The sequence below is a fragment of the Mastacembelus armatus genome, chromosome 23 (assembly GCF_900324485.2).
Source record: "Mastacembelus armatus chromosome 23, fMasArm1.2, whole genome shotgun sequence".
Classification (NCBI taxonomy): Eukaryota; Metazoa; Chordata; class Actinopteri; order Synbranchiformes; family Mastacembelidae; genus Mastacembelus; species Mastacembelus armatus.
The window spans coordinates 327,113-349,987 of record NC_046655.1 but is presented as its reverse complement, the minus strand read 5'-3'; the positions used below and the strand labels follow the sequence as shown (position 1 = coordinate 349,987).

The 22,875-nt window shown below is 43.0% G+C and overlaps 1 protein-coding gene across 1 annotated transcript in view; it reads left to right on the top strand.

Annotated features, from left to right (window-relative positions):
• lmo3 (LIM domain only 3) overlaps window positions 1-19,876 on the top strand; it is a 73,584-nt gene extending 53,708 nt beyond the window's left edge. The window contains exon 4 of the mRNA XM_026326938.1: window positions 19,366-19,876. Coding sequence (XP_026182723.1) covers window positions 19,366-19,471 — 106 coding nt within the window. The 3' untranslated portion in view covers window positions 19,472-19,876. The remainder of the gene's footprint in view (window positions 1-19,365) is intronic.
• The last annotated feature ends 2,999 nt before the right edge of the window (window positions 19,877-22,875 follow it).

Below are 22,875 nucleotides of genomic sequence, written 5' to 3'. Positions count from 1 at the left end.
GTTTTCTGTAGCATGTTCCAGTGGAGTTCAAACAGTTTGTGGCCAGGATGTGAGTGGTCTACAGAAATCACTCTGCCCTTCTTTTGAGTCATGATGTGTATAGGTGCAGTGGAAGGTAGGTTGGCACCAGTGATTTTCCTGTCATCCTGCAGCCAAAACTGTCTGCTGAAGTCTGTTCCTATCATGTTTGGTTGCTGAACCAAACCACACAGTGATGGACGTGGAAAGAACAGACTCAATGATCCCCCTGTAGAACTGTTATCAGGAGCTCCTTGGGCAGGTGGAACTTTCTGAGCTGACACAGGAATAACATCCTCTGCTGTGCCTTCTTGATGATGTTGCGGATGTTGGATGTCCACTTCAGGTCCTGGGAGATTTGGATCGCAGAAACTTAAAGGACTCCATTACTGAAACGGTGATGCTGAGTATGGTAATGAGGATAGGGTATCATGGGTTCCTCCTGAGGTCCACTGACATCTCCACTGTTTTGAGCATTATGAGCTCCAGATTGTTGCGACCACGCTACAGAGCCAGCTGTTCAACAACCAATGGTTGTTGTGTCATCCGAAAAATTCAGCAATTTAAAAGTGGGGTCCATTGAGGTTCAGTTGATGTAGAGGCAGAAGAGCAGGATGGAGAGAACACATCCTTGGGGGTTCTCCTGTGCCAATTGACTGTGTGCTGGATGTGGTTCTCCCCAGCATGATTTGCTGCCTACTGTTATCCACTGACAGGTAAGGTCTGGGACAGTGAGCTAGGTCAGTTTGGATCGGAGAATGTCTGGTATGATGGTGATGAATGCTGAGATGAAGTCCACAAACAGGACTTGTGCATATGTCCCTGTGGAGTCGAGGTGTTGCAGGATGTAATTCAATTTCAATTTATTATATTTGTAGAGCACCAAATCACAATACAATCATTTCATGGGAGTTTACAAAAACTAAAACAAAACCCAACAAATCCCTTATGATCAAGCACTTGAAAAACTCCCTTTAACAGAAGAAACCTCCAGTAGAACCTGGCTCAGTTTGGGCGACCATCTGCCTCAACCTCATCTCCTCTCCTCTCCTCAGGTTATTGGAGAGGGAAGGGGAGGGGAGAAGAATAGAAAGAGGAGTATAGAAAGAGGAGTGGAGAGGGAGGGAAGAGGAGAGAGGAGCTCAGTGCACCGATGGAGAGTCCTCAGGCAGTCTAGGCCTATTGCAGCATAAGTAAAGGACAGTTCAGGGTTACGTGAACCAGACCTAACTATAATATTTGTCAAAAAGGAAGGTTTTAAGTCTAGCCTTAAAAGTACAGAGAGTGTCTGCCTCCTGATCCCAGACTGGGAGCTGGTTCCACAGGAGAGGAGCTTGATAGCTAAAGCCTCCCATTCTGCTTTTGGAAACTCTGGGAACCACAAGTAGACCTGCAGTCAGAGCAAAGTGCTCTATTGGGGTAATATGGTACTATGAGGTCTTTAAGGTATGAAGGAGCTTGATCATGAAGGGATTTGTATGTGAGGAGAAGGATTTTAAATTCTATTCTGGATTTTACAGGGAGACAATGAAGAGAAGCTGGTATAGGAGAAATATGATCTCTCTAGTCCCTGTCAGAACTCTGGCTGCAGCATTATGGGTTAACTGATGTTTATGGCGTTACTGGGACATCCTGATAGTAATGAGTTACAGTAATCTGGCCTTGATCTAGCCAGAGTTATTTTGAGACAGGATGTTTGGCCATAATGTACAAGTGAAAGAAGGGATTTTTAGAGACATTTTTTGCAGTGTAATAACTTTGTTGAAAAAAAACCCCATGTAACTATAAGACCCTGACTTTTCCTAAATGTTTGCTGTTATTTTATTAAAATTGCAAAGCATAAATGAGTTCTCAGCATTTCTACCTTGAAAGGCTGTGTTCAGCCTGTGCGGCAGAAACTGAGGAGGTTACCTTTCTCAATTCACAATGAGGTGTTCAAAGAATTACAGAAACTTGTACAACAGTTGTACTTGTAATCAAACCTGTGAGTGGGTATCCCCAATAGTTGTCACTAGACGGCTCTGCGTCGACTTATGTGAGCCTAACAAGGCAGTGGTAGTGAACAGCTTTCCTCTTCTGCATATGGAGGAGATGTTTGTGAACCTGTGTGGAGAAACAGTATTTTCCACATTAGACCTCCAAAGTGCGTATCACCAGGTAACATTGCATGAGGACAGTCAAAACCTTACTGCGTCTATCATGCATGACGAATTATTTCGTTTCAAAGGGGTTCCATATGGACTGGCCTCAGCTCCAGTCTGCTTCAAGAGGATGAATGCGTAAAGATCAGTCTGGAGCTCATTGTTACTTGGATGACATCATGGTCGCAGGAGCAACACTCAAGGAACATGAAGAAAATCTGCAAGCTGTGCTGCAGTGAATCAGTAAAGCAGGTCTCAAACGAAACATGGCAATGTGCCACTTCAGAAAAGTAGAACTGTCATTCCTGGGTCACACCCTGTATGAGAAGAGACTACAACCTGATGCTCCCCATGTCTCCGCAGTAGCTTCATTTCTGGGTCCCACGTCATGGTATTCTAAATGCATACCAAATCATGCTGCAGTGGTGGAGCCATTGCATGTGCTTTTACAAGGCTCTACCCCATTCGTTTAGTCACCTAGGGCTCAGGAGAGCTTTGAGACAGTTAAGGGACTGACAGTGCGGCATAGTGCTGCCCTTGCACTTTTCAATCCAGAACTACCTACTATAGTCACCACAGATGCCTCAGACTACAGAATAGGAGGTGTTCTTAACCAGATACATGCATGCATACATGAGAATATGGAGAGAACAGTGATTTTTCCCTCACGCATCCACTGAGCCACAGAGCAATGGAGGACCTACAGATGACTGCTGACCACCCTTCTGTCATCTAAGGGTCAAGGAAGAGCAAGTATGTGCATAGCAAGATGGTCAGCTAGGCTGATGGCATTTACCTATGATATTCAGAATAAGCTGGGATATGAGAACTCTTACTGCAATAACCAGCTCTGAGTTCAAAGTGGCATGTGATTCTTCTCCTATCCAAACTGAGCTACGCAGACTGCTCGTCTCAAAATGGTCAAAGTGTGCAACGGCACTGGATCATGCTTTAGAGCCATATTTCCAAGTGTGGCATGAACTTTCACTCCAACATGGTTGTGTGGTGCGTGGAACCACATGCCTTCTGGTTCCAGAATGTGTCCAGCCCAAGTTCATCACACTCGCACATGAGGGCATTGTGAGGGCGAAAAGGAAGCTGAGAGAGCTCTACTGTTGGCCTAGCATGAACAAACAAGTGGAAACAGCTGTCAAACCTTGTCATTTGTCAGTTACATGACAAATCAGCTGTCACACACACCACACCATTCCAACCTGTACCTTATCCTACTGATGCCTTTTGACGTAGCTTTTTGGTCACTGTTGGACTATTACAGTAAGTGGCTTGAGATAGCATTGGTCTCACATCCTACCACCCAGGCTGTGGCAGGTCTTGGCTACAGTGTTAAGCAGAGAAGGGAACCTAAAAGAGCTGATTTCTGATAATGGAGTCCAGTTCACTTCACAAGACTTCAACATGTTCTTGCAAAACAGAGGAATCACACACAGGACATCATCTGTAAATTACCTAAGAGTGAACAGGAAAGTCGAACGTTTCAATTGCAGTTTAACCCTCTAGAGTCTAAGGGTGTTTTTGGGGCCCTAGACAAATTTTGACATGCCCTGATATTTGCTTCACCTGTGTAGTGTGAAGCGTGCAGAAAAAGTAAGTAAATTCTATAATGAAGCTTGACATTTTATGCCACTTCTCGGGGGCTTGTCCATAATTATCTGTCTCACCTCAGATCTTTTTCATATAAACAGTGCACTCAGTGCATGGGTGATCACATATACATATACAAATAAAACTAGACCCTTTACAGATTTGAATTATAACTTGCTCTTATCTGTATGATCAAAACTAACGGAGTAATTTAAGTTTGTTTCAGGCGTTATCAGAAGATGTCACAAAACGTACCGGTGCGTTCGTCGACCCTTGAGGGTTAATGGCGCTGCCTCGGTAGATTCAATGAAGGGGTTTGTGTTGGCGGGTAATTTTCATAGTGAAGTCAATTTGTGCATGGCTTCTCCCTGCACTTCTACAGGCTCATGGTAGCACAAAAACAGATTGTAGCTTTTACAGCCCTCATTCCTCCTCTTCTTGTTGTCCATTTTTACTTCTACATTGAGCACATTAGCTCGTCAACGTCATGAACGGATTTGTTACATGTCTGTGCACATCCTCACGCTCACTAGTGCCCGCCATTAGCATTAGCTTGTCGCAGAGTGCCGACTTTGTCTGTCTCTTTTCAGTTTATTTCAACAACTGTTATGCTTACTGCTGCAGATTTACTGACATGAAGCAAGTCACTTCATGGTCGTCAGTGTTAACCTTTCCTGCTCGCCGCCTTCAGACTCTAGCTGAGACACAGGGGAACTTTATCTAGCTCCACGACTGAAGTGATGCAGGCCTCCAGAGTTAACACCCCCCAAACCCCTTTCTTGCTTACAATGATTCAGGGAAGCAAAGGATGAGACAGGCGTCGGTTTCTTGGGTAGCTGTAGATTCTTAACACTGCAGACAGTACAAGTAATACTGCTGCCTTACTAGCAACTACTGTTTCTAGTCTTTTTTACGCTACCTGTCGGCCCCGAAGAGATTCTGGCAAACCGTCCGGCGTCTTAGGAGGGGGAAACAGTGCTCTACCAACACTGTTTACAGTGGAAGTGGGGACCTGCTGACCTCAACTGAGGATATTGTCGGACGGTGGAAGGAGTACTTCAAGGATCTCCTCAATGCCATCAACACGTCTTCCATAAGGGAAGCAGGGGCTGGGGATTCGGAGGCTGATCCATCCATCACCCAAGCCGAAGTCACTGAGGTAGTTCGGCAGCTCCTCAGTGTGGATGGGTACTGCCCCAAGTACCTCAAGTCTCTGGATGTTGTTAGGCTGTCATGGCTGACACGCCTGTGCAACATCGCATGGCGTTCGGAGACCGTACCCCTGGATTGGCAGACCGGGGTGGTGGTTCCTCTTTTTAAGAAAGGGGACCGGAGGGTGTGTTCCAACTATAGAGGGATCACACTCCTCAGCCTCCCGAGGAAGGTCTATGCCAGGGTGCTGGAGAGGAGGATCCGGCCGGTGGTCGAGGAACAGCAGGAGGAACAATGCGGTTTCCGTCCCGGTCGTGGAACACTGGACCAGCTCTATATCCTCTCGAGGGTGCTCGAGGGCTCATGGGAGTTTGCCCAACCAGTTCACATGTGCTTTGTGGACTTGGAGAAGGCATTCGACCGGGTCCCTCGTGACATCCTGTGGGAGGTGCTCCAGGAGTATGGGGTTCGGGGCCTTTTGCTGAGGGCTATCTGGTCTCTGTACAAATGAAGCAGGAGCTTGGTTCGCATTGCCGGTAGTAAGTCAGACCTGTTCCCAGTGCACGTTGGACTCCGGCAGGGCTGCCCTTTGTCACCGGTTTTGGAAAAGCAAGGCTCTGTGAGGGGTTGGGCGAAAACCTTCTGTAAAGGAAAAATTCCCAACCGGTCCCCAGGCTCCTGGGCGACCACCTCTGGTCCTCTGTCAGAGCACAATCAGTTACACATAATCAGTATTTACACACCTCTGTGCTTGCATAACAGACAATACTTAGTGTCCCTAAACACAGAATCAGCCAATGGAGAGCCATAGCTGGGAGTAAGGATCAGATGGTCTCTTCAGCAGCCAAGGGTTTTGATACCGGCCGACTTCCACCTTACTCGGCCCCTAGCGGCTGTAGTATCTTGCAGTGGCTCTGGTGAATCCACGTGGGTCTCTCCTGAATCTTTACTGCAGTGGGAGTGGTCAGGATCACTGTATAGGGCCCCTCCCACTTGGGAGTGGACCAGGTCTTCCTCTTGATGACCTTTATCAGGACCTGGTCACCAGGTTTGACTCTCTGCACCTGTGGAGACAAAACATCTCTTGGCAGATTATTTGCACTCATGACTTCTCTGGTTTGTAACATCTTGCTCATCCATTCAGCTAGAGTGGTTTCTCCTTGGGGTTTTTCACACACTTTTTCACAAATGGGAAGTGTAAAAGATCTTCCATAAAGGATTTCAAACGGGGTCAGGCCTCTGTCTGTTGGCGTGACCCTCATATACATTTTTACCAGGGGGAGGCATTCCACCCATGTCCTTCCCGTTTGCTCCATAGTTTTCCTCAGTCTCATCTTTATAGTGCCATTAGTTCTTTCCACCAGGCCTGCACTTTGGGGATGGTATGAACAGTGGTTCTTCAACTCAAAACCCAGATGTTTAGACATCTGCGTAACTACTTCATTTACAAAATGTGGACCATTATCACTGTAGACTCGCTGTGGGATTCCATGGTCTGGGATAATGTTTTTACACAGCGCTTTAGCCACCGTCAGTGCATCGGCGCTTTTGCTAGGCACAATTTCAACCCACTTAGAGTATGCATCTATCAGAACAAGACAATACTTGTATGTCTGACATTGTGACAACTCTATGAAATCCATGTGAATAACTTGGAATGGATAGTCCGGATTGGGGAATCTCCCTCTCTTTGGTCTGAGATTTCCCTGTGGGTTATGCTTACAGCAAGTCAAACAGGATTTACAAAAATTTTTTGAGTAGTTATTAAAACCTGGTGCGTGAAAATACTTCTCCACTGCATATACCATCCCTCCTGTTGACACATGGCAAGGCCCATGCGTCAAAATAGCTGCCGTATGATAGAGACTTCTAGGTAGGCAAAGTTTGTCTTTAATTTTAAAAAGGTCTTGCTCTATTATGGCTCCTTCTTTGAGCCAAAGTTGCTGTTCAGCCGGTGGAGCTCTTTCACTTCTTCCGTGAGGTACAGGTTACATTTTCCAAACTGTCCCTGCGCTGCTGCCTTTGCTATAGCATCTGCTCTATTATTTCCTTTGGACACTGGATCTATTCCCTTCGTATGGGCGGCACATTTACAGACAGCAAGTTGTTTTGGTAACATGACAGCTTGTAATAACTCTTTTAAGAGTGGGGCATGTCTAACTGACTGTCCTCCAGCTGTCTTCATTCCTCTGCGAGCCCATTGTGCAGCAAAGAAATGAAGAGTTGAAAAAGCATACTGGCTCTCTGTGTAAATTGTAACACTCTTCCCCTCTGCTAGCCTGCATGCTTGCGTTAAGGCTATTATTTCTGCAGCCTGTGCTGAGAAATGTGAAGGAAGTTGCCCTGCTGCACAGACATCCTGTTGTGACACTACTGCGAACCCACACATATTTTCTCCTTTGTCATTTTTAAAACAGGAACCATCTACAAACCACACTTCCCCTTCAGCTAAGGCTACATCTTTTAAATCATTACGGGGTTTACATGTCTCCTCAGTGTTTGTAATACAACAGTGTGGTGTGCCTTCTTCAGCTGTGGGTAATAATGTAGATGGATTGAGTGTAGAGCATCTTTTTATAGTCAAATGTGGCTGGGACATTAGGAGCGCCATGACTGACAGATGTCTGGCTGGTGACAAAAATGACATTTTAGTTTCTGTCAGAAGTAAGTCAACTGAGTGTGGGACCAGCAGTGTAAGTGGATGGAAAAGTACTACTTCTGCTGAGGCTTGTACTGCCATTGCAGCTGCACACACGGCTCTGACACAGGCAGGCAAAGCACAAGCCACAGGATCCAGCCTCTTAGAATAATAGGCTACTGGCTTCTGCTTTCCTCCTGACAACTGAGTTAGCACCGAGGTCATGAACTTCCCTTTACAATCTACAGTTTGGACAAAGGGTTTACTATAATCTGGAAGACTCAAGACAGGTGTGGTCACTAACTGTTCTTTTAACTCACAGAAAGCCTGTTCTCCTTCCGAAGTCCATTGTATTTCCTGCTTCATGGCCATCGGTGTTTCATAAATCAGATCTAACAGTGGTTGTGTTACTTGAGCATAATCTGGAATCCACTGTCGACAGTAGTTACATAAACCCAAAAGTTGCATCATTTGTTGCTTGGTGACAGGTTTGCAGGCCTGCTGAATAGCTGTTTTCCTACACTCAGTTAAGGCTCTGCCTTCAGGTGTCAGTTTATGCCCCAGAAACACAACCTCAGCAGCAGCCCACTGTAGCTTTTCTGGAGATGCTTTGTTGCCTGTTCTTTCTAAATGTTTGAACAGTGCTATCGCCGTGTCTTTATTGTGCTGCTGAGTGTCTGATGTAATTAAAATATCGTCTACATAGGTCAAAATTTGGCTATGCGTGGGCACATGGAATGTAGATAGGCAATTTTCCAATTCTGATGCAAATATAGTGGGGCTATCAACATAACCCTGTGGCAACCTGGTATAAGTGAGTTTCTTTCCCTCAAAGGTGAACCCAAACCATCCCTGTGAGTCTGGATGTACTGGGATAGAGAAAAAAGCATTACTAAGATCCACAACCGTGAACCACTTCATTTCAGGTTTTATATGGTTCAGCAGAGTGTGAGGATCTGGGACACACGGGGCCCTACTTTCAACTGCTTTATTTACTTCCCTTAAATCTTGGATCATCCTCGAACTCTTCCCATCAGCCTTTTTCACTGGGAATATAGGGGTGTTACACTGAGCCTCTGGTGCCCTCACCAGGATCCCTGCATCAAGCATCTCTTGTACCACAGGCCTGATTCCCTGAAGGGCGTCTGGTTTAAGGGGATACTGCTTTATCCTAGGTCTATAATCGGATTTGGCCCTAATAATAACTTCTGGAGCTATGGTCATTAGGCCTACATCAGTTTTGCTTCGAGACCAGAAACTGTCAGGCACCTCAGCCAAACACGGATCTAACTCCTCCAGAAGTAACACTCATTCTCGGTCATCCTCCCCCATGTGAGCACGGGGAGTGGCCGTTACAACCCAATTTAAGTTTTTGTAAAAACAGCTTCCCACACTATTACTAAACCAGCCTCCTTCTTCTTCTTCATGCCAATCATAAACACCTTCAGCTTCATTTAAGAACTGCTTCAACTCCTCCCAATGCATGTCATCCTTTTTGGATACTGACAAATGAGGATTAGGTGACCATCCCATCAAGAGGCGCTTAGCTTCTGGAGGAAGGCTAACGGAGCAGACTGCCTTTCCTTTCCTATCAGTATAAAGGGTCTTAAGCGTTATTCTCTGTGGCCCTAACTTCTCGAACTTCTGTACATAGTCAAAATCTTGACCTGGGGTGTGCTTATAATAGAGGGTGACATGCATCTGCCCTGGGGAGAGGCTTTCTGACATGTGGTGGTTGAGGATCAGGCAGCAGGCGCAGGAGCTGCTCTCCTGTGCGTCCAGGGTCAGGCATGGGCAGATCTAGGGACCACCAGTAATGTGGCGCCCCTTGTTTCAGCACTACATAAGAGGGAATCTCCTCCCCCGGGCCTATGGCTGCCATCCCGTTTGTAGTAGGCACTAGGGATATTTTTAATTTGTTCAACAAATATCTGCCCAATAAGTTCACAGGACAATTAGGAGACAAAACTGCCATTGCCTTTTCCCGAAAGCCGGATGCCTCATCCTCAATCACAAAACTTTGGGAGAAACTGCACGGGGTGACCTGTCCATTTGCTGACTTTACAAAAATATTTTTATCACCTCTTGTTACTCCAGGAATTCTATCCCTCAAGACTGTTCTGTCTGCTCCTGTGTCACACAAAAACTTTATTTTCACTCCGTTAATTTTTAACATTCTAATGGGCATTACCTTATTCCCTTCTGCATTATAATAAGTGTCTACAATTTCTTCAAGGTTCAACATTTCGTCTACAGTGGGGCCTAGTCATGGTTGGGGGTTAAAGGGTCCCGGTCTCCTATACTCTTCTGGTCGTTTGCCTTCATCTCTCCCTGAACTCTGGTTCTGCCCATCACAATCACGGGCAAAGTGTCCTGGTCTACCGCAATTATAGCATACATCATCCTTCCATTTCCTATTTCCAAAACCTCTTCTTGAACTCCCTCTACCTCTGCCTCTTCCTCTGAATCCTCTCCTGCTGTACTGTGAAGGACCTCCTCCTCCCCTGTCACTCATGACATCCAGTAGTGTAAACACTGCAGCTTTTGATTGTTGTTCTGATTTATGTTTCTGTAAGTCTTGGGCATGCTGTGCATAATTCATTTGAGTCACTCCATCTGTGGGTGTATTAATATTTAGCTTTCGGATGTGGTGGGTGATGGACGGAAGAAACCCACTCAGCAAGGCCTGTTTCAGTTGTTGCTGATAGGGGGAAGCGACAGTGTCAGAGGGGTCCAAACCACTGTTTGCCTTAAACACTTCCTCTAGCCGTCCTCTATAGTCCTGCACATCCTCACCTTCTTTCTGTTTACATTGGGCAATAGCTTGGTAATCAGGAGGTTTAACAAATGCATTTTTTACTCTATCTGTCAGCAATGTAACTTGGTTGTCTAAGGCTGGGTCTCCGGGGGCCAAAACCTCCCCCGCTGGAGTCCGCCCTGTATATCCTCCCCTCACTCCTCCATATCTGTGTCCTAAAGCTTTCCTGCACACTGAGTCAATTTCCTGCCCGTCCAAATTGTAAGTTTGTCTAAGTTGTTGCAGATTTACAATCCATTGACGAACATTGGCGAGGGGGTCCCCTAGCCCTTTTACTGCATCCTCCAGCTCCTTACAAGACCACGGTCTCCTTACCAGGAGAAGGGGCCTGTTGTCATTCCCTACTCCAAAATGGGGGTTAGGCACCTCTATGGCTGGAAAGATGCTGGCTGGGTCAGTCAATGGTGGCCAGGATCAGGACAGGGCCCCATCCTTAACCCATCGCCCTGGAGGTCCCTAAACGGACTTAATTTTGACATGGCCTCTGCCAGTCCTTGGACCTCATCAATTAAAGGACCATACAGATTTCCTGATCTAGTGTGGCTAGGACTGGTTAGGGCAGGTCCAGCCGTAGGAGGCGGGGCTGCAGCTGTCCTCGCTGCCCCCATCACAGGTGCGGCAGCCGCAGCAGCCGCAGCAGCCGCTTCTTCTTGTTGAATTAACGCTTGTGGGCGCCCTACAAAATCAGCTGGGTCCTCTTGGAGGGCTGCTATGAGGGACTTTTTATCTCTTCTCTTCTGCCTTCTCTTTTCAGCTTGCTCTTGCCACTTTACTGCCTCAATGAGCTGCAATTTAAATTTATCAATTTTCTTAGGTTCTACTATGGCCATTTCTGCTTTTAACTGAGTTACCAATTTATCGCATGCGCAGGTTTCCAATTTTCCAGGAAACTCATACTTTTTCTTCCATTCTCCTAAATATCTCGCTGATCCGGGAGAATAAGTGTTCATAAATTTAGGATCCCCCATTAATTGGGGTTTACTGTTTCCCTTTCCCATAGTTGCAACTTTGGCACAAGCAAACGATCAGTCACAACAGCGCAGGGATCGTCCACTGTATCAGGCTTCTACAGATACTAATTACCTGCGGATACAGCCGTCCACCACACTCAACTTTTCAATTTTTACTTGTGCCCAACAAAATACACAGTTTTACTAGGTAGTGACACTGCTCTATTCAGCCGACAATAGTCCGTCAACTACCATCAGTCACACGTTCTCATTCACTCACACGTGTTTCAGTATCCCTGATACTTTTCTTTTCGTCCCTGACGAATAGCGCTTTTACTTTTCAAGTGTTCCTGACACTACTATGTCCCTGACATAGAAGTCAACGCAGCTCACCTATTTCTGCAGATACGTCTCTTGTCCGGCTTCCGTCAAGCAGCAGAAGTGAAGAGGATCATTTCAGGCGAGTAGACACCGACCTCCCGTCGAATTCACGAGGATGGATTTTTCCCGACCCCCTATGGGACCGACTGTGCACAGTTTTCCAGCGTCTTCGTCTTCCTCTTCACCGTTGATGCTGTATTGGAAACCGGGCGGAAACACCAATAAATGTTGGTTCTAATCAAACATCTACACAGAGACTTTCTTTTCTTTGTTCTAGGTTGAGCTCATGACTGTTAGGAGATGCACAGTCAATGCTATCCCCGGCTGCAGCCCCGAGCCTCACCCAGCACTCTTTATTTATACAGTGATGTGGTTACATGACTTCCAGGCACTGTCTCACTTTACACAATAGGGGAGAGTTGAAGCATAGGCTATCTTCAAAGTTCATACAGAGTTCACATCCATATATTTACATGTCTTGGTGATTTGCACAGAAAAACAGGGAACATACTCAACTGTGACATGCCTGGTTGCACCCTTTGCATAAATCTGTCTGCAAAATGACAATTCTCATAACACAGTCAGCGATTTACAATGCCCTTATTCTAACAGCATCTGTTTCGGATGCCTCCTGGGCGCCTCCCTGGGGAGGTGTCCCGGGCATGTCCCACCAGGAGGAGGCCCTGGGGAAGACCCAGGACACGCTGGAGGGACTATGTCTCCTGGCTGGCCTGGGAATGCCTCGGTGTCCCCCCGGAAGAGCTGGAGGAAGTGTCCAGGGAGAAGGAAGTCTGGGTATCCCTGATTAGGCGACTGCCCCCGCGACCCGGCCCCAGATAAGCAGAAGAAGAAGATAGATGGATATATGTTTGCTCACTAAAACGGTTTGCTTTCTAAACAAGTTTTCCTAGAGTTCTGTGGTTGCCGATTGACTACCAATACTTTTTCAAGATTTAAAATCTTGTGTCCTGATGTTTATTATCCTAACATTACAGATCAATGTATATTTATATCTTATTTTAATTATTTGCAAATAATATATGATCAGTCAAAATAACTGCTATGACCATTCTTGTAGTTCTAGTGTTTTAGGACACATCTTGGTCAAAAATAACTCCATGGTTTTTCACAGCAGTGCTGGGGGCCAGAGCTATGCCATCTTAAATTATATTGTTCGAAAAGCTGTTTCTGAGGTTTTTAGGCCCAAATACAAATAACTTCTGTTTTCTCCAAATTTAAAAAGAAAGTTACTGGTCATCAAGGCCTTTATGTCCTTTAGACACACCTGAAGTCTGGCTAACTGGTTTGTGTTATCAGGTTTCATAGGCAGATAAGACAAGATAAGAAACTTTTATTTCTCCCACAATGGGGAAATTGCATTGTTGCAACAACAAAGTGCAAGTACACAGCAGAGTGCCAAAAATAGCAAAGATCCACAAAGTGACTTACTTTATACTACAGTATTGTACATGATTACAGCAGATGGATGACAAATGTACAGTGAAGGCATGCCAGGACCCTTCTGTCCCCCACCCCCCTCCCTGAGTCTAGAGGATAGCCCAGGACAGAGCTGTACTTCCTGATGACCTTGTCCAGCTTCTTCCTCTCCCTCTCCCTCTCCATGATGCTGCTGCTCCAACAGACCACACTGTACAGGATGACTGATGCCACCACGGAGTCATAGGTCCTCAGGAGCGCCCCCTTCACCCCAAAAGACCGCAGTCACTGGCTTTGGCCATTCCTGTACAGTATATCTGTGTTATGAGTCCAGTCTAGTTTGTTGTTCAGGTAAACTTATACAGTGCCCTCGACAATTATTGGCACCCCTGATTAAGATGTGGTAAAATTGGTCATTATTTGGTCTTTCAGCAGGATAATGACCCAAAACATGTGGCAAAACTAACAAAAGGTTCAGCAGACATAAAATCAAGCTCCTCCAATGGCCATCTCAGTCCCCAGACCTCAACCCAATTGAAAACCTATGGGGTGAACTGAAAAGGAGAGTGCATAAGAGAGGACCCCGGACCTTGGATGATCTGGAAAGATTGTGCAAAGAGGAATGGTTAAAGATCCCTCTCTCTGTATTCTCCAACCTTGTGAGATGTTAGAGGAGATTAAGTGCTGTCTTGTTGGCAAAAGGGGGTTGTACAAAGTATTAAGATCAAGGATGCCGATAATTGTGGCACACATGATTTCATATAAAGTTAATTATTTGTTAATGTTATTTTTGTTTTTTGCTGAATAACTGTACTTCAATTAAAGGATTTTTCTCTTTTTTCAGAATTTTGGTTCTATTTTTAAAAAGAAAATGAATTTATTAGAAGCTTAAAATCTAATCTTAATCAGGCGTGCCAATAATTGTGGAGGGCACTGTAAGAGTCCACTTTCTCAATATCCATTCCCTGGGTGTTCACTGTCGAGGGGAGAGTAGACCGACATCAGTGGAAGTCCACCACCATCTCCTTGGTCTTCCCCACGTTGATGAGGAGGTGGTTCTGCTGACACCAGTCCACAAAGTCCTGCTTCAGTCCTGTGTACACCCCGTCATCCTCGTCAGTGATGAGCCCAACAATTGCAGAGTCATCAGAGAAATTCTGCAGAACACAGCCATCCGTGTTGTGTCTGAAGTCGGCAGTGTAGAGGGTGAAGAGGAAGGGGCCCAGGATGGTCCCCGGGGGAGCCCCCACACTGCAGACCAGGATGTCAGACACACAGCTCTCACAAATTGGGGCCGGTTTGTGAGATAGCCCAGGATCCACTCCGCCAGGTCAAAGGGGGAGTCCATGGAGCTGTGAAGTGGTGGGGTGATGTGCTGGGCCAGAGGTGTGAAAAGCTGAGGGAGTGGGGCATTGTCCAGGTGTGGGGGAGAAGGCATGCAGCTGCATGTGGGAAGGAGAAGGTGATGAATCAAACCTAAGGAAATGCAGATTTAGATCATTAATCAACTGCAGGTCCCCCTCAGCCTGGGCGTGGGGTGCTTTGAAGTCTGAGATGGTGTTTACGCTCCGCCACACCCCACTGATATTCTGCTGCTGCAGCTGCTCCTCCATCTTCCTCCTGTACTGGCCTTCCCCTCTCTGATCTTCCTCCTCAGCTCTTTCTGTACAGCTGATACTGATACAGCTGCATAACAGTGCTAATTGATAGAGTACATCTTAATTGAGGTATTACAGATGATTCAAGAGCTACTATAGTAGAACATTCATTTATGGTAGCTACAGGAAGCACCTGATGAATTTTATCTCTAATAGTTATGATTTTATTTGTAAAGAAACTCAAAGTCATCACTGCTGAGAGCTAAGGGAACACTGGGCTCAACAGAGCTGTGACTTTTTGTCAGCCTGGCTACAGTGCTAAGTAGTCTAGTTGGGATGGGGTCTAAGAGACATGTTTACGATTTAGATGAAGCAACTGCTGACGTGAATTCAGAGAGGGAGAGAAGCAGTCTAAACATAACTGATGTCTTGCAGATGATTCAAGAGCTACTGTAGTAGAAGATTCATTTATTGCAGCTATAGGAAGCATCTGCTGAATTTTATCTCTAATAGTTGTGATTTTATTTATAAAGAAACTCATAACGTCTTCACTGCTGAGAGCTAAGGGAACACTGGGCTCAAGTGAGCTGTGACTTTTTGTCAGCCTGGCTACAGTGCTGAAAAGAAACCTGGAATTGTTCTTATTTTCCTCTTATTAGTGATGAATAGTACGCAGTTCTGGCTTTATGGAGAGCTTTTTTATATGTTAATGTTTTTCCACTGTTTTTCCAGGGTAGATAAAATTCTTCTAAATTTGTGGAACGCCATTTCCTTTCCAGCCTTCGTGATGCCTGCTTTAAGGTGCAAATATGTAAAACTGTACCATGGAGCGAATCTCCTCTGATAAGCTAACTTTTTTTTCCGAGGGGCCACAGTATCAAGCTTTTCATGCAGTCAGGCTACAGCACTGTCAACAACATAATCAACTTGGTAGGATTAAGATTAAGGCCTCCACTGTGTTGGCACATGGCATAGATGTAAATAAAGATGGAATCGTTTTCTTAAATTTATTAAGAGCGTTGTCAGATAAACATCTGCTGTAGTGGAATTTTCAGTTTCTCAGCAGGAGTGTCGCTGAGTGGGGAAAATCGGTTAGAAACGTGAACAGGCAGAGTGAGCCATGGGTTTCTCCGGAACTGCCATTGGACAGCAAACATTAACAGACCCTGTGTTCGGTTGCTCCACACCTGCTAATGGGGTTAGGCTAGCTGACTTTTGTTCAGAGGTGCGGAGCCGCGTTTCCAATTCAGTGATCCTTGCCTCCAAAGCTATGAGAATCTTGCACTTATCACAAGTACCATTATCACTAAAGGAGGTAGAGGAATAACTAAACATGTGGCACACCATTAGGAGAGGGAGGAAAAGCCATGCTACTAGCTAGCTAAGCTAAGTCTGGAAATAACAAGATGTACTGGGCAAAATAGAAAGGTACTTGATTAATACAGGAATATATAGTGGTTATTGATTTGTTCAGAGTTTAGTTAGTTTTTAGGTGTGTTAGACTATAGCTAGTCTGTTGCTAATCTGTAGATGAGCTACACAGTACAACATGTTTGCGACAGGAAGTGAATTCTCTTATCAGGAAACAGTGTCAAAGGGGTCACCAAATGCAAGAGTTTCATACAGTGAGGCTACAGCACTGTCAACAACATAATCAACTTGGTAGGGAGTAGGATTGAGGCAGCTGCCCTCCACTATGTTGGCACATGGCATAGATGTAAATAAAGTTGAAATCATTTTCTTAAATTTATCAACAGCATTGTCAGATAAACATCTGCTGTAGTGGAATTTTCTTCCAAATGCTGAACTGGGTTGCAGAAAGCTGAAGAAACAGATAAAAACAAAGCATGAGAGAGCGCTCAACCGAGACTGCTGTTTGCAGTGCCATACTGGATCAGCTTGAAGATTGACAACATGTTATCAGTGTTATAGAAAACAGTTTTTGGAACCTTCTATGCATCCTAACACTAATTTCATTTGGTGTAGTTAAGACTTTTATCTCTTTGACAATTTTCTTGTTTCTTTTATTTAAGTGAATAGTATACTCTAGTTAACATGGGCCTCTGAGGCAATACCTGGCATCACAACACATCTTATGAAAATGTGCCTGTGGAAGCCATTTTTCTCTTCCCCTCCCAGAGGTCTCTAAAGACTTCTTAGTTAAATTAATGGTTTATTGAGTGTAAAGGAGCAGCATGTTAAGGTGTCAGTAGCCATCAGATGAACAATTTATACAATGTATACAGTTGTCAGAGGGAGAACAGACCTAACGCAAGATAACCTCAAAAATTATTATAAATTATAAATAACATACATACATACTTCCTGTCGCTCAGAGAATAGACTTTAAAACAGCACTGCTTGTGTATAAGTCTCTTCATGGCTCAGCACCACAGCACATCTCTGACATTTTGATGCCATATGAACTATCTCAGACTCTGAGAACATCAGGAACAGGCCCAGAGTCAGGTCAGGACTGTCAGTTTTATGCAGCTAAAATCTAGAATAGTCATCCTGATGATGTTAGACAAGCCTCAACTCTGACAATGTTTAAGTCCAAGCTAAAAACCTTTGTTTTTAGCTCTGTATATAACTGAAAGTGTCATTCACCTTTAATTTCATTTCAAGTTAATCTTCTGCTATTTGCTGTTTCTTATTTTGATTTTTGCCTATGTACTTTTAAATCAACTTTTAACTTTTATTTGTGTAAAGCAGTGAATTACTCTGTGTATGAATTGTGCTATACAATTAAACTTCCTTGCCTGAAAAATTGATAATCCTGCAAGGTATGGCTTCCCTTTTAGCTCTATATTTATATTTACTAAATGCTTGTTTCACAGGGACTTTCCACTCAGAGCTTGTTTTTAAAGTGAGTAAAAAGCTACTCATATCAGCAATCATTGCAGTTTTTATATTCTAATACAGCTTAAACTGTATCACCCCAAAAGATTTTATCCCTATTAAATGTATCAGCACTAAGCAACACAAACTGATATTCATGTTTTTGCTGAAGGTTTATTTGTGCCAGAAATTAGTAGTCTGTAGAAGCTATATTCCATTATTGTTTAGAAAAAGTGTACTAATACTAAGGCAACACAAGATCCTTTATCATCACTGGTACACATATGTCACACATTCTACTGACATTTCAGCAACCAGAAACTATTTGGCTGTGTAAAATAAGTGTAGGACAGAAATAAGAACTTTGAGAAAACACTGAGGACAAGGATGATGAAAATGGATTGACTACTACTACTACTGCTACTACTAATACTAATACTGCCAGTGTCAAAATATGAAGTGGGTAAAATTGGGAGTGGGCTCAGTGTCTGTAAAGACAGACAGCAACAGATTCTGGAAAGAATGTGTTGTTTAAGCAAGACATTTTGTAGTAGAGTGGTCTTATGCTTAATCACTGTTGTCCTTTTTATGCTGTTATAGTCTATGTACAGCACAAGCCTATAGTCAAAGCTATCTGTGGGCAGTAACAGAAATAGACTTATTAGTCCACACCTTTAAGTTAATTGTTGTCCAACACCAGATGCATGTGAGTTTTAACAACCTACAGCAGACTGCAATAACATTTATATCACACATGGTGAGTTTTGATTGTGACTTTTTTTAATTTCAATATCATTATAAATATATTAGAAGTTTTAGACAAAAATATGTGTGAGATGACCTCTGCACTGACAACATAAATTGAGAATATGGTAAAACACATCACACCTTGGGAAAAAAACATTCTATATACTTGCACTTGTTTGGATCTAAGTCTGCTAAGCTTTCTGTTCTCTGAAGAAGATAAAGGGATTATAGAAAATATATTTGAGCACTTAAATAAATAAACAAGGTGAAATCAATTAAATATTAAAAATAATTCTTTGGGAGAGATACTCTTGACTTAGACAAAGCTTCCAATAAGAAGTTTGCAAGGTCCACTCTTAAAATCAGGTTGGCATTACCTATTGCTATAAAAGACTTAATGGAAAAGAATGCCTGCGATGGACTGATGGACTGATGGTGTACCCCTGCCTTTCAACCAAAGAAAGCTGGGATAGGCTCCATCAGATCCCCATGACCCTAAATAGGAATAAGTGGGTATAAATGATGGATGGATGGACGGATGGATGGAAAAAAATGTTTGTGTCATTCATCATGGAATCTTAAAAAAAGTTAATTACATCAGACTTTGCATCTTTACATAATTTTTCTTTGAAAATAAATGCAGTCTCTATTTCAGATCATTTGGCTTTATCTCCAGAAACACACTTTTTAGTATTTTGATCTATAGCTACAGTGTATTTGAATCCTGCTAACTGGCCACAAATGGATGTAACTTTGCTCTCAAACTGCCCTTCAGCCCTGGATAAATGCTATGAACAGCCCAAAAGCACATCAGGTACCTGACCTGATCTTGCCATGGTAGAAGGCTAGTGTTAGTGATGTAACACTACCTGTAACCTGTATAGTTTTTGTAACTATACTCACAAAGGTACCGCTGCAACTAGATCTAGTAGCTTACAGCTTAATACTAATGATTGATTCATTGTGCATGTGATTGTTGTAATTCTTGCTTTGATGTTTGTGTAAATGTTCATACCCCTTTCTGTCTCTTTGTGTGGTCCAGGTTTTGTGTGGGAGACAAGTTTTTCCTGAAGAACAACATGATCCTGTGCCAGACAGACTATGAGGAAGGGCTGATGAAGGAGGGTTATGCTCCACAGGTTCGCTGACCATCCTAGGCTAATGGAGGAAGAGGAGCAGGAAGAAGAGGAGTGGGAAAAAAAGAGAAACTGAAGGACAACTTGCAATCAATCAACAAAAAGCACTATTGCCTCCTTTCCAGCTCTTGTCCCTCACATGTACATAACTAAGCAAGACTCCCTGGAAAGAGACACACTCCGCTGTACAGAATAGCCATAGAGATGCCAGTGTGGCAGGGAATGACCCAGCCTACAACAAAGTATGAAAAGAATAACCTGCCCATTTCTTTGTTTCTGACTGAGAGATGCTGCCAACAAACACAGGCCTCAGAACAATTTCGAAGCAACAGGTGATTCAGATGTTGGGAAAAAAGAACTGCCCCTCCCAAAAATAGACTTTTTATCTTATTTTACAAGGATAGACACCATCCCACTTGACTGCACAATCCAACATCTTCTACTTGAATCTGAAATAAACTAGGGTATTGTCAATCAATGTAATTTTGCGATAAAGACCTTTTTACTGTATGTTTTCAGATTAAAAACGGTGAATGTAAGCTGAAGAGCAACAAAAATAATGCTTTTTATTACTGATTTGTTGCTGTATATGTATGTGTGTGTGTGTTTGTGAGCATGTGGATCTCTCTTCAGGTTGAGGATTTATTTGTCATCTATTCTCACAAGGCTTTGTCTGGTCTCTATAGCCCTTAGGATCCAAAACTGATCCCAAGAGAATAACACAGCTGCATTGGCTGACAGACAAACAATCAGAATTTGTGAAATAATCTGTGCTTTTCCCTGGATGACCAAAATCTTTCACTTCATACATAGATTTGATACCACTATACCAGTGGAAGACCAGTAAGCCTACTATTTACGAACCACTGTATGTAAATAGTAGGCTTACTGGTCTTCTACTATTAGTAACTTTGCTACTATATGTACTATTGTACATAAATAGTACGTAAATAGTAAATAGTACCTAAATTAAATCTAGTGTCACAGTTGTTTTCTTTTGCGCAAAATTTTAGAGTAAGTATGACTGGCTAATTTGAATCTCAATGAAAAGAGTGTTACACCAACTTTTGAAAAGATAAAAGTTGAACTAATCAGCATTTGTCTTTGTTATCAGTGGAAAAAATGACTACTGTTAATATGAATGGCACTCGTGGTGGTAATGAGGCCATAGAACAGGCTAACTCCAGTACATGAGGTCCACTGTCCTGCTTGTTTTCCAACTATCCCTGCCCTACGCACTGCTGATTACCTGGATCAGGTGTTTTCAGCCAATCAGAAACTGCAAGGGCAGGGATAGTTGGAAAAGTTGGAGCTGGAGACCCCTGCCATAGAGAATCATCATCCAACTTTGAACTGAGGTTTTTAGTTTCCTGCCTGTGCAGCACTAAATACCAGTTACAAATTTAGCAATTAGCTGCTGAAAAAGTTGAACATTCTGTAGCTAAGGATATTTTTCACAGAGATTAAAGAGACCAAACCAGAGCTGAAAGGAGATTGAATGTTGGCTTTGCAATCACCAAATGGACACAAACATAACTCCAATGAAATGTTAAAGTTTCTCTGTGTCTGCTGGATGTTTATATAGTTTTTTATATTTTTCCAGCATTTATATAGTTTGGTATGTTACTAGTCAACAATTTAATAAGGTAACAGTGCAGTATGTCAGATGATATGATTTCTGCTTTGTCTAAAGGCCCTGTATTGCCAAAACCAATTGAAATACCAATTAAAGCAGCTTTCCAAATTATGGACCACACTTAATGTCTGTAACAAACACTTGACTTTCATGAGGTGATGAGTCAATTTGATATGCCAAATGCATTCCATCAGAGCTACTTTCAACGGTTATTGAGCAATCTGGGTTTGAACTATGACTCCAGGCTGTGCTCATGTGAAGCAAGACTGTGTATTTTTTGCCAGAGACAGTCTGTCTATTTATTAAAACCTTATTTTACACTTGTTAAAACTGAAATATGATGAGATTCTTGTCATGGCAGAGATTGGTCAGGTATTGTGGGGGGGTTGGTTACTTTTTGTACACTTTAATAATAATCATCCAGTGCATCTTTTCTTGTCAAAATCTGGCGTTGCATGATGTGCTGATACTTGAATACAATCTGATGATTTGGCTTATATTGAGGAAGGCTGTGTTCAAAACAGCTTTTGGTTCAGTTAACTGCACTCTGCAATTAGTCTGTCATTTTAAAGAACTGGTATTATGGCCCTATTTGACAACATTTTATAAACTGTATGATACACATGTCTTTGACAGTTTATTCACACTGAGTTTTTTCTTTAAATCCATCTTTGCAAACAGCAGATTCCCCTAAGTCCTCTTGCAGCTGTCTGACAATTTAATAACATAGAATGTACATTATTTATGAGCATCTGTTAAGGCTTGAGATGATGACTTGTTCAACCCCCCAAACACACAGAGATGTAGTTCAGTAGTTTTTATCAGCAGAAAATGATTTCTGCCATCACGCTAATTCATCTTTTGTTTTTCATTATACTCTTTGAGACATGCTCACGTCTGTTATGATGTCTTATTACCACAGAGAAGTTACAACTTTTTCTGCTGAGAAAGACCATTAACCTTTCTAATATCAGCTTCTGAGTGTGTGGTGTGCAGTGGTGCTCAGCACCATTTCTTAGCTGGAAAAGAAAAAAAACTATGTAAATTATGGGTGTACATTAAAGAAATATTCATTTTTGCTTGCTGTTGTATAATGATTTTTTTATGTCATCCAGCATGAGATGTTTATTTTTAGGACGATGCTTGTAAATACTGTAATTGTAATAATTTTAAGCACAAATGTAATACAGTTTTATTGTGTTACAAGTGTGTATAGTGACTTTTTTTTACCTCATTCTTAGCATTCTTATTTTACCAGCAGTCAGACTGAGAAATAAGGAATTGCAGACTTCTGTTTTTTATATACCCACTTATAAGTCTCATTTGTTGTTGAAGAAACTAGTAAGTACAGTAGTAGCCATTAAGAGCCATTAAAGTGTCACTCTCTACCAGCGTAAGTTGCCACTTTAACCATAACATTTCATTATCTGCACCACAGTACAGCATACATTACACTATAATATCTGTAGGTGGCGCTCAGCTTACACTACCACGTACAGCAGCCTGTGCAACCATACTGTAGCCCATACTATAATGAATGTGTACTTAGAAACTGAAGTAAAGGGAAAGCCCCGTGGTCAGGGTTTGCTGTAAACTGTGATCATTGTGTGTGGATCTTTGTTACTTTACTTTTTATTTTCACGAGACAACATGAAAAAAACCCAACCCTTATTCCTAAAACATTAATTTACAAGTAAACTGCAAACATAGATATGTCTACAATTTGTTCATGTTCATGACGAACCTTCCATATACACAAAAGCTAGTTATGGAGCTAGGA